This window comes from Gavialis gangeticus, unplaced genomic scaffold, assembly GCF_001723915.1.
Source record: "Gavialis gangeticus isolate Ggan-Ray unplaced genomic scaffold, GavGan_comp1, whole genome shotgun sequence".
NCBI lineage: Eukaryota > Metazoa > Chordata > Crocodylia > Gavialidae > Gavialis > Gavialis gangeticus.
In genome coordinates, this window is record NW_017729024.1 from 92,419,057 (window position 1) to 92,431,262 (window position 12,206).

At 39.9% G+C, this 12,206-nt stretch overlaps 1 protein-coding gene across 1 annotated transcript in view; it reads left to right on the plus strand.

Moving 5' to 3' along the window:
- KIF27 (kinesin family member 27) overlaps positions 1–12,206 on the plus strand; it is a 55,478-nt gene that overhangs the window by 40,180 nt on the left and 3,092 nt on the right. The window contains exons 11-17 of the mRNA XM_019517402.1: positions 1–44; positions 370–474; positions 1,688–1,864; positions 3,142–3,357; positions 5,052–5,258; positions 7,578–7,776; positions 10,659–10,823. Coding sequence (XP_019372947.1) covers positions 1–44; positions 370–474; positions 1,688–1,864; positions 3,142–3,357; positions 5,052–5,258; positions 7,578–7,776; positions 10,659–10,823 — 1,113 coding nt within the window. The remainder of the gene's footprint in view (positions 45–369; positions 475–1,687; positions 1,865–3,141; positions 3,358–5,051; positions 5,259–7,577; positions 7,777–10,658; positions 10,824–12,206) is intronic.

The window sequence follows — 12,206 nt, forward strand, 5'->3', positions numbered from 1 at the left end:
AACTTCTAGAGGCAGAGATTCAACGAGACCAGCAACAAATTAAAGCAAGTAATTTAATTTTTCTGTTGGATAAGATTTTGCCTCTTTTTACTTTCTCATAGGCCATGATAAATGGCTGTAAGATGTCTGAGAAATACAAGGAATGGGTTTCAAGACGGACAAACTAAAGAGGGGGGTATGTGTGTAATATTTTCCCTTCAATTTTACTGTTACAATTTACATCTTTCTCTCCAGGCTTTTTTACTCTCTATCATTAAAATACAATGTCATTGATTAAATTAAAATGTGATATTCCTACAGGCACTCTCTGACAAATAACAGTAGATATGGCAACAAAAGACTGAACAAGTGCTCTATTCTTATTTACAGGAACTTCAGCTAAAGATGGAACAACAGCAGAAGATTCTCAAACTCAAAAATGAAGAGATTGCTGCATTTAAAAAGAATTCCACAGGCACTCCACAGCAACTTCAGGTAGCTATTCTATTCCAAATGTATTGGTCCGAGCAAGGAAGACTCTTCTACTGTAGCACCTGATTAGTCTTGAGGAATTTGGAGACAGATTCTCTTCCCTGACTAGCAGAGAATGCCACAAAAGAAAAAATGTAATTAAACAGACATGAAACAAACACATACAAAAAGTGTAATAGAAAAATGTCATTTTAAGTGTTATGCTAGGTAGCAGCAGACCATCTCTTCAAACATTTTCCTTTACTAGTTTCAACTTCTTTATCTACCTATTTGTCATCTTTATCAAATTCATCATTTATCTCTTGCTTCCACCTCCATTTGAATATTGAGTCAACACTTCATTTGCCATTTTCTTCTCTGAACTTAAACTGAAGATTGCTGCTGCTGAGAAGCTGCTGAAGGCTTTTGAATGGAAGATTGATCAGTTTCATTCTATGCCTGCAGTAATACATCGTGTGTTTAAAAAAAAAATTCTGCTACTGTAGCTACAATACAAGCAAGACAACCTTTCCCACTACAGTGAAGGAGCAAGCCTTTTATTCATCTGATGGGGATTGTACTCCGCAGTGTTTTATGACTGATCAGGACTGGGATGTTTCTTGCCTTATACCATATTTACTTGCATACCAGAATCACCTTTTTTCCCAAAAGTCAGCCCTCCAAAATTGTGGTGCATTTAAGATGGAAAGCTGATTTTTTTTTGCCAAAATACAAACATGGAAGAATAGAAGCATCAAGATACTGCTTCAGATGACTGCCAGCTTCCTTCTCTTTGCCGGCAAGCAGGAGGGGACACTTACATTAACCTTTTCACAGACAGTCTCAGGATGAAAGTAGTGTTTCACTGAGTGTTCGCTTGACAGAATGAACAAAAGTGTTAATTTGAATGCACTGACAAGCCATGTAGAACAGGTATTTAAAATAGGACTGTTCTATCAAAAATGGGAGGCTTGGCAGAAAATAGCAAACTTGGCAATATACTGCTGCATTTCCCAAATCAGCCCTGCCAAAATTTCTTAATGTTTCCTGAGTTCAAAATCAAGAATCAGCTACACAGTTACTATTTACACCAAATTAATTTTGGATTAAGTTACAGAAATCTGAAATTAAGCTAAAATGTATTTTTCTTGATAAGTATATACTGTAGGTGGAAAATGTCTGCAGCAAAGAGATGCTTACAAGTCTTATTATTTATATTTCCTTATGTTTACTGTAGGAACTGGAAGAACAAAAGAAATGGTTGGATGAAGAACTAGAGAAAGTTTTGAATCAAAAGCAAGAGTTAGCACAACTGGAAGAAGATTTAAAGAAAAGAGAAGCTATCATAACCAAGAAAGAAGAATTATTTCAAGAGAAGAGTCACTTGGAAATCAAGAAACTAAGATCTAGCCAGGTGATCAATGATTTATCTATTATAATCTGTTATGATAACAATGATTGCCCAGGTGAGAAGTGAATTACAAAGGGAAGCTGTGGCAGGGGGTTCAGGCAAGCTGTCTTCCATGACTGATGCTAACATTGCTTCATTATGCAATGTTGGCTGAATCAGTTTATCTCTGTCTCAGTTTCTCCACATCCATTTCCCTGTCTTTAAAATGGGAATAATGTATGATAATGACATCATTCACCTTTGCTAAAGACATGCTTTGTGTTTTAGAGACAAAATGTCTTATGGACTGTAACAGGGGCCCCTGCCTTGCTACTGGAGATATAGTGAAGAGGTAGTGATGCCTTTAAGGGAAACTATGTTTTTCATGTTAACTGAAAGGGGCGGAACTTAGCTACCGTATAAGCCAGACTCCTGGAGCTGAGGGCAGTTTGGTTTAGGCTACAAAGGGAGAAGGTACTCCTGAGAGAAGTGCAGTGGACTGTGGCATGGGGACTCAGTGAGGCAGGGAGAATCTGTAGTGGTGTTGGGGAGACTCCTGAGAACCTTCTGAAAGGGTGCAATGCTGCGGGGGTGCTTTTGAAAGGCCCAAGGACTCCAAGGAACTGCTGGAGGGTCTAAGAACTCCATGAGAGCTGCTGGCAATTAAAATAATGACTTGGTTATCTTAGTACCACCTTCCAAGGCATGACAAGAAAGGTTGTTAGGTTCCCACAGAAGGAAGCGGACTGGGGTTGACCACCAGGGAGTGGCAGCCTACCTGAAGAATCTTAGACCTGCTACAATATCTGCAGATGATTAAATATTTACCTAAAACTTGGCTGATCCCTTTGCAAATTATAGAGCAAGGAGAAAATAATTTGGGATTTATTTATAATGACAATGAATGGAAGGTTAAAAATAGATTTCTTCACCTGGCGGGGGGTCGGGCTAGAAGATCTACTAGGTCCCTTCCGACCCTAAATCTATGAAACTATGAAACTATCTATACCAAGTGTCACCATAACTGGTTATGACTAGCTCTTCATTTAATGTTATGTCTGAGATTTGAGTGTTTATTCACTCATTTTATTTAAATTAGATAATTAGTAGATAAGGTGTCCCATCCAATGGGATTGGAGTGCCATTGTGCTTGGAATGATGTAGACACAGAAAAGAATTCCTGCTCTGAAGGAATTGTAGTTTTAAGCTATGTACATTTTAGCTAATTAATAATTTAGTGAAGAGTATTTGTGTTTTAGATGAATGAGGAAGTTGTTTGGGGGGGTTTTGGTGTTTTTTAGGCTTTAAACACAGATAGCTTGAAATTATCTGCGCGCTTGAGTGTACTGGACCAGAAACTATGTGATAAAAGTGTGCAGCTTCAGAATGTCACCACTGAAGACAAGAGAGAAATCTTGGAAGAAATTCAAGTTCTCCAGAAGGAAAGGGATCAGTTGCTCAGAAGGAGAAATAGCGTAGATGAGAAACTTAAGGATGGTAGAGTGTTGTCAGCTGATGTAAGTAAACAGTAAAATAAATACAGCCATTATGCAACAGTATATAAACCAAAATTGAGAATTTTGTCATTGTTACAGCAACATTCAAATAAAGTACTACAATAGTAGCCTCATTTTCCAGGTAAAAAAGTTCAGGTTATAAGATGATCTGGTCCCACTGGTGTCTGTTATCTATGGCCTTATTGTTTTTCTTCCTTGAACCCACAGTATTTCTTCTTTCTAGGTGGAGATCAAGATTCTGCCTTTTAAAATTGAATAAGTGTGTCAAACCTGTGCAAACCCTATGCATCCCCATGAATGTGCATGTGCTGGGGTCTGCATTTTTCATGGGACAAATAGCAGACTTGGCAATATACTGCTGCTCTTTCCAAATCAGTCCTGCCAAAATGTCTTAATTTCCCTGAGTTCCAAATTAAGAATCAGATACAAAGTTAGTATTTACACTAAAATAATTTTGGATTAAGTTACAGAAATCTAAAATTAAGCAAACAAATATATGCTGCTGCTATTTGTCCTCGGGCACGCTCTTGTACACATGCTCCGATGCTTGGCAAAGTGACCTGGGTGGGCTAGGGAAGGCTGAAGCCAGGACCTGTGCTGAACCCAGCAGCCTCACCTGGGGTCCTGGGCCTCCTGGGGCAGCAGTAGCACTGAGCTGGCTGCTTGGAGCCTGGCCAACAGCCACAGTATGACTCTGGCCAGCCAGGCTCCCTTTCTGAAGGCACACACTGCTTTTTTCATTGCCAGTTTTTTTGACACCAGGATTTTCTGGTGTCAAAAAAACCTACCACACTGTAAATTAGCAGCACGGCAAACACTTGCATGTGTGTCACATGCAGTTTGCAGCAGCTCAAACTGCTTTGAGGCATTGGAAACTGCATGTGCACACCTGTAAAGACACATCCCCTTGCGTTAGTTAAATCTCTCAGATAACACCTTGTGTCAAATCAGCATAATTTTCTTATACATATAAGGCCTTAGAGTTGACTAGTAGTTTCCAGGGAAATTTTTCTTAGAATTGGTCAGCCAGAGACACTCATTGCAAGATTCTGATGTCTTCTCATCAGAACCCAAAATACATCACCTCCATGATGAGGAGCTGGTATCTGTCATAGGAACTGAGATGCATTATGCAAAGAAGGTATATTGCTAAGGACTGATCAGTATAATTATGTTAAGTTTAAGTGAAATAGGTCCTATGTACTGCATGCAGACTTTTTGTTGACCCTCTACCAAGTGGGAAACTTAAAAACTTACTGAAAAAGAGAAATACTTCAACTTGGGACTATTATTTTTCCTCAGTGGCTATGTCTACACAAGACAGTGACCACACAGTTGTTACTGCCCTGGCATTTACTACTTGCATAATCAAGTACTAAATGCCTGCGCGGTAACTGGCATTACTGTGCAGTAGCGTCCCGGTTGGTTGCCTAGTGACACTTACTGCTCAGTAGCTCGTTACTACTGCGCAGTAGCATAACATCATGATTCATGCCCAGTGATGCTCCTGCACAGTAGTAACAAGCTACTGCACAGTAAGTATCTCGTGTAGACGTGGCCAGTATCTAGTACATTGCATGTGTTTCTCTTGGGTCAGTCTCCCACTCTATAGAATAAAATCAATTTACATTGAGTGTACAGTTGTTTTTTTGCATATCTCTTAAATAAAAATCTGATATCTGCTTTTATTTTAGGAAGAACATGTCCTTTTCCAACTGGAAGAAGGGATTGAAGCCTTGGAGGCTGCTATTGACTATAAGAATGAAAGTATTCAGAATCGCCAACACTTGCTCAGAACTTCATCTCAGATTCTTTCCCAGAGTGAGGCCAATGTAATGGGAAAACTAATTTCTCTGTCTGCTGTTGATCTCAGAGCTATCCTTTTCAAGTACTTCAACAAGGTTTGTGGTAGCTGATGAATAACATAGCATTGGATCTTACTGTTCAATGGTAATAGAACAAAGTCCTCCAAATTTTTCAGAGCCTCATGGTTCTTCCCAAAACAAGGGGAGGGGTATGAACTGAATCGGTCTTTTCAATACAGACTGCTCAGGAGCAAAACTCTCCTGTATTGCATTGAATATCATGCAATCTTTATTCACTGCTGTAAATAGGCTATTCATAGGTCAGGTTTGTCTATTTCATTTGAGATGTCACCAACCTAACAGTGTTTGGTTTTAGCTAAGGAGGTGAAGATTCTCTTGAAGGCTCAGATCAAGTATAGTATCTGATATAGGTATTGTTTTCCAGCTAAGGAGAAATACAAAACTTTAACAAATAATAGTGAAAGGATTTTACAATCTTCTGATAATGCTAATTGGTATCAGTGGTCTTTGAATCTACTTACCTGTGTCCCTTATTCTTTTCTGCACCCCAAAGAACAACAGTATTGTTCTTTTTAAACAGATAAATGTGATTATGGCTTTTTATTTGATTTATATGCTGCCCTTCCCAAAAAAGGCTCAGGGTGGTTTACAATAGAAGAGAACAAGCTTCTAAAAGCAGAATAAAATATTAAAATAAGATAGTATACCTAGACAAATTCTCCCCAAAATACAGAATAATCCATCCCATCCTATTCATTCCTGCTCAGCTGCTTTTAATCTAGGAGAGAGAGCTCCCTAACCTAACCTTACTTCTCATCCCCAATTCACTGCCTCTATAAAATATAATTTCCCCCCACTTTCCTTTCCATCCCTTTCAACTCCTACTCCCCTGTCTCTCCCCTTCCTTAATGTCAGTCTCATGATTCTGCAACCCCGCCTTTAGTTTCAGCCACCAAAGGTTTTGCCCTCAATAGCAGGACAAATGGGCAGCTCATTTCTTCTGATCTTTTTTTTTTCACTTCAGTTCTTTGCTTGGTTTTGAGCAGTGGCAACTTCACTACATCTTGTCTCTGCTTTCCTCAGCTGAGGATTTACCAGCACATTGAAATGTTATAATCATTTGGGGTTGTTACTGTTAAGTGCTAATCCTAGGTGCTGGAGATGATCAGTAGATGAATGAACAATGCTAGGAAATGGCAAGTGCAATGACATTTTGGATATTTACAAATCTTTAGTATGATAGTAAAATCTGGCTGCAGACAGACTTTTTGACTCCTGGATAAGCATCATGCTGTGTTGGGATCAAATGTTATTTTTTATTTTGAGCAGTTGCTGGGTTTTAATCTGGAATCTGGCAATTAAGCAAGTCTTTTGGCTAAGGCATATATGAATGGGTATAATGTATGTAGCCTATGACTCTAGCTTGTTGTCATTGCTACTAGCTATTTCTTAAGACTGTATGTGCTAAGGGTAGATCAAAAGAAAGCGTTTTCCATTTTTTTGAAGAACTCTTCTGGCTTGAGTTGAGTGGGAGAGGCTAGCTCTAGCTGATGGTTTATATTAAAATTACTAGCACTAAAACTGGTACCTGTGGCCTGGTGTTACTACATAGTTTTGCCCGCAGAGCTCATGTTCTGCAGCTAAAACTGTAAGTGGATATACAAACACTGTTTCCTGGTGGCCAACGGAACAGTAAGTGACAGCAGGCTTCCATTGGGAAGCTGCCAGAGAGTGTGCATAGAAGTGCCTGTTCTTTGCCAGCTGCTGCAGTCCTTTTTACATCTGAGGCCTGTGTAGATACCTTGTGTACCCTGCTGGCAGATCTGCTACTGCAGAGCTGGGTGAGGCTGCCACAATCTGCACTGGTGTCTATGCACTCTGGTGGCAGCGACTGTCTGCTGGTGGAAGGCTTATAATGCAGACAGTTAACACCTTTTAAGTTCTAAGTTAACATTTTTAAGTTCTCACTTAACTTTTAGCGTAAACCTGAGATAAAAAAGCAGTACCTACCTCTTTTATTACAGGTTTTAATAAGAGCAGGAAGACAACATTGTACCAACATTTATTGTATTCTTATTATTAAGGTTATATGGATATATTTTGCAAAATATGAAAACTTAGTTTCCAAAACGAAATTCTGCATTCTAGTGCATTGTTACTTTCACTTTTTGGTATGGATGTACAATCTAGGCCATTTTGTTTCCAAAATACTTGTGGCTTATAAAGACATTTTTTGTGGGTATATAAATACTGTTTTCATTAATCTATTTGTTTCCAGTCAGGCATTAAAATAAAATATACAAGATCATCTTTTATTCAAAACAGTATCAGATCATTATTCGAATCTGTTTCCATGTCTAGGGATGGTTTTTAAGAGTCTAACATTTTTATTAGGTTGTTGGGTTACGTGAGGCTGAACGTAAGTTACAGCTGCAGACTGAAGAGCTGGAGATGAAGGTCACAGAACAAGATAACATAATCCGTGAACTAGAATCTGTACTTGAACGCCTAAAGCTGCAGTGTGATAGGCGACTCACCCTACAGCAGAGAGAACACGAACAAAAGATGCAGTTAGTATTGCATCATTTCAAAGGTATTTGCTTCTTTTGGAGGAAGTTGTATTGCTACACTGAAAAAAAGTATTGTCTTTTAGCTAAAACTTCATGCTTGATACATATGTTTGAGTAGCCATAGTTTGCTGTGCAATTTTATTAATTCTACTCTCTAATAGAATGCATGTCCTTTGTAAAAGAACATTAAATGTTAAAGTTTAATATGAGACACAACAGATTAAGTAATAACCTTTTTAAAATGTGGAAGAATTTGCTGCTGTTAATGAAAATGTAAGGACTGAGTCCTGCTTGTTTTATTATAAAAATAGCCAGTTCCATTAAAGTTGATTGTCAGAGGTAGGTGCTAACTGACCTGAGATACTGACTAACCTCTAACTTGAGACCCTTTAGATGTACTTACCTTGTTGTAGAATTTTATGGGATTTTTTTTTGTAGGTGGTGCTGGGCACCAGCACTACCCTTATTTGTGAGTACCTTAGCACCTTAAACTCAGACCTCGTTATTATATTGTACCCCCAGAATCAGTGTCCATTTGCATGGAACTAGTTTTTTTTTTTTAATAAAAAGAACAGGGCTTGATCCAAAGTCTATAAACTATGGGAGAAGAGTTTAGGGTCCAATGCTTTAAGGATGCTTTACTTCTCCTAGTAAGTATCATGTACTATACCTTCTGTTCTCGGGACATAGCTGACATTTTGGAAGACTGTCTTTTGAAAGAGAAGGGAATCTTCTTAATATACAAGTTTTTTTTTTTAAGACCAACTGTGGCAGGACGGAGCCTAGGGTGCCGTGACCTCCCCTAGTGCCCCCTGGCTACTGTGTCAAGCCGGTGTCAATGCACCCTCACCAATCTCGCCCGCCACATCTTTGATGGTTTAAATGTTTAAGGGAGGCTGCCTTTTCTATTTTGCTTTGACACAGTGCCTAGATGTCCAGTTGCCCCGGTGCACCCTAGCGTTAGGGGCTACCCGTAAGTCCTACTGTCGCCTGCACTGGGGCCTGTCTCCTGCGCTCGCGTCGCCCTCACTGGGGCCTGTCTCCACCTAGTGGCCCACACCAGGGCCCTTCTCCGTGCCCTGGCCCTCTCCTGGGCTTCTCTCTATACGCTTGCCCTCTCCGGGGCTTCGTATTCCTAGACGCCCTCCCTGGGGCCTTGCTCACGCTCCTCTCGCCCTCCCTGGGGCCTTGCTCGCGCTCCTCTCGCCCTCCCTGGGGCCTTGCTCAATAGGGCTCAGGCAGTCTCAGCCTTACCTGGCCCTCGGACCCGCTTTCCGGGTCCTACGCCCCACTGGGGCTTTCCCACAACTGGGGCTCAGGCAGCCTCGGCCTTACCTGGCCCCCAGACCCCCCTTCTGGGTCCTACACCCCACTGGGGCTTCCCACAATTGGGGCTCAGGCAGCCTCGGCCTTACCTGGCCCCTGGACTCCCTTCCTGGGTCCTGTGCCCCACTGGGGCTTTTTGCCAGGCCATCAGGCTTTTCTGCTATGCCTGCCTGGCTTGCTTCCATCCAGTATCATCCTACCGCACTCAGGCCATCAGGCTTCTCCACTAGGCCTGCCCAGCTTGCTCCAGCTGAGCTCCACCCTCCTTGGCTGCTAGAGGGGAACTGACTCTGGCCTCAGCCTCACTGTTTAAATAGGCCAGGCCCTGTCCCATTCCGGTCAGCTGACCAGACTGGTTGCCCCGGCAACCCGCACCTGTGCTGCTCTGGTGACTGGCAGCTGAGCCCATTTTACTGTCTACCAGTAGCAGGCACCTTAGTGCCCTGCTACACCAACATTTACATTTTTATATGACCATTGAATTCTCTCTCTTCATCAATTTAGATGACAGTTTATTCCAGGAAATGTAAGAGTGCTCTGAAAAAGCATTCAAAGGGTATCTGAAAAAATATACGGATACTTTAATCATCAGGAATACAAAGACATTGATTAACAATGCGAAGTGTAGTTTCCTTAGAAATCAGGAAGTATAACTTACAATGTAAGTGACAATAGATTTAAAAAAAGGACCACCATTGACATCTAGGCACTTGTAGCTGCAAACACAGAACAATACATTTTTTCTTCTTTTTTGCAACCACTGTCTATTGTATGTCCTACTTTGTAAATAGTCAAAGTGGTCAAAAGAAAAAGTATAATTATGGAAAAGCTCGCTTTGAAATATAAAATTACAAAAAAGAGTATGCAAATACTGTCAAAGTGGATCTCTTTAAGAACATCTTATTAAGATAAAGTAAGAATCCCTGCTTCCTGCTTACAGCCGACTACTGTAGCCTGCTAAAGAATGCTAATAAGCCAACTTTAAAGTATCTTTGTATGCATGTCTAGATTTGTATTATTTGAACATATATAATACAAACATTATATAAGCAGTGCATGTCTAGATTTATATTATTTGAACACGTGTAATATAAACATTATATAAACAGTACAAATGCCTCTTAAATATGCACTGCATATGTACAGTATTAAGTGCAAGTAATTTGGAATACAGCCATAGCAGTGCATCACTGAATTGGAACCCCAGACATACTAATAGTAAACAAAACCACCCAGAAGGATTCTGGCAGAGATAAACTAGATATTCTTTATATAGTTGATTTAATTAATTTTCATGGCATAGTCCTACTGTCTCTGGTCTTTGGTACTTTATGTTCTATTGATATAAAATGAACTATAAGAAATATCGTCTGATTTGATTTATCTATGATTAGATTTGCTGCTGCAATGGGTGACTTAGTTATGTAGTGCAATACCAGTTAAAATTTATTAATTTTAAACTTCCTGAAGCAAACTGCTAGTGAAATGTAGGATGTCATCTGTCCAGCTTTGTATTATCTCCTTTCACTTTTATACACAAAAATATGTGCAAAAGCTGAAATTAACTTTGTTGTCTTAGAACAAGATGGCGAAGGAATTACAGAAACCCTTAAAATGTATGAAGGTAAAGTCCAGCAACTGGAAAAAGACTTATTTTTCTATAAGAAAACCAGCAGGGATCTAAAGAAGAAAGTGAAGGAACTGGTAGGAGAGCCATTTCATCAGCTGTTGGCACCAACTAAGTGTATGTATTTTAGCATTAGAAAGTAGATATAACTTTTTGCAGTGTGTTCAGTGGAAAACATGAGGTCTTTAGCTTTTCACTTGTGAGCAGATTTGATCAAAATAGTTCTCCCATTATTTCGTTTTTAACTGAACAAAGGGTTATCCATAAAAACTTATTGCATCACCCCTCTCAAGTGGAAGAAGGTGTTTGCTTCTAGATGCAGCAGTTGGTAATACATCAGAGCTTTAACACTAAATCTTATCTATCTGATTAATACTTCGATCTGCTCTTTTTTGGATTCTAAGGCAGATTGTCAGTAACTGTCTCAAACCACCAGAGTTTGTAGAACTCCCTCCTTTCTTATCTGATAGCTTTCAAATGGTATTGTAACTGACTCTACTGGAGGTTGTTGCTGAATGAATACCAGCCCCTTTTGTAAATATGTGGTAGCCAATTCTGCATACCAGTAACTCCAAGGCAAGCCCCATAGTTTCTTTAAGCATTTGGTTGTGCAGGTGTTATCTGTTGAAAGGTACCCCATGGCGTGTCACGCAGTTCTAATAAATAGAAGACTTTTTTCCTAACAGCAGAAAACATGCAGATATGCCAGATGCTGTGGTTTATACACTGCAGACAAACACATTCTTGTATTTTATCCCATACAACAAACCCTAAAATACAATACACACCTTTGTTTTTGAAAGGCAGAATGAAGAAAAAAAGATTTTTCCTTGTAGTAAGTAATAGAGTAGCCATAGCTAGGGAACTTATCCTGCTCATTTGTCTGCTCCCTGCAGATCCTTGCTGATCTTACTTTCCTTCTTACCCAATAAACAGCAGAACTTGCTCTTACCATATTTTTCATATGTAATGTGCACTGCAATTTCCAGCAGTTTTTTTTTGTGGAAAAGGTGTGCATTGTATATAAGAAAATATACTAGTTCTTAACTTGGCCATATAGTACAGCCCAGTAGAGAGTAAACCAAAAACTGCACCCTGGGAGACTTCTGAAGCATAAGACCTAAGACTAGAAGGGGTGTCCTATCTTACTATTACAGGACAAGTAATTGTCCTTGATATCTAACTGCACAGATTTCAGCCTCTTACAATTAGATTTGGGAGTGGTGGTGATACAATTTTTGTCATCCTGTTTTACTGGTTGCTTCATGTCTCTCACAAGCAACTCTCCCTGGTCTTCCCTCCACAACTTTGGGTAACATAAAACCTTACAAAGACACATTGTCTACTCTGGCTCCACACTGGTCTTGGAGCTATCTGCCTACTACTCCTGGTTTACATCCTCCAGCCCCAGAAATACAGCAGTAATGACATTCTGCGGATGTCACTTCCCTCTGCTTTCAAAATACTTTCATAGTTTCTAGGGTCGGAAGGGACCTGAGC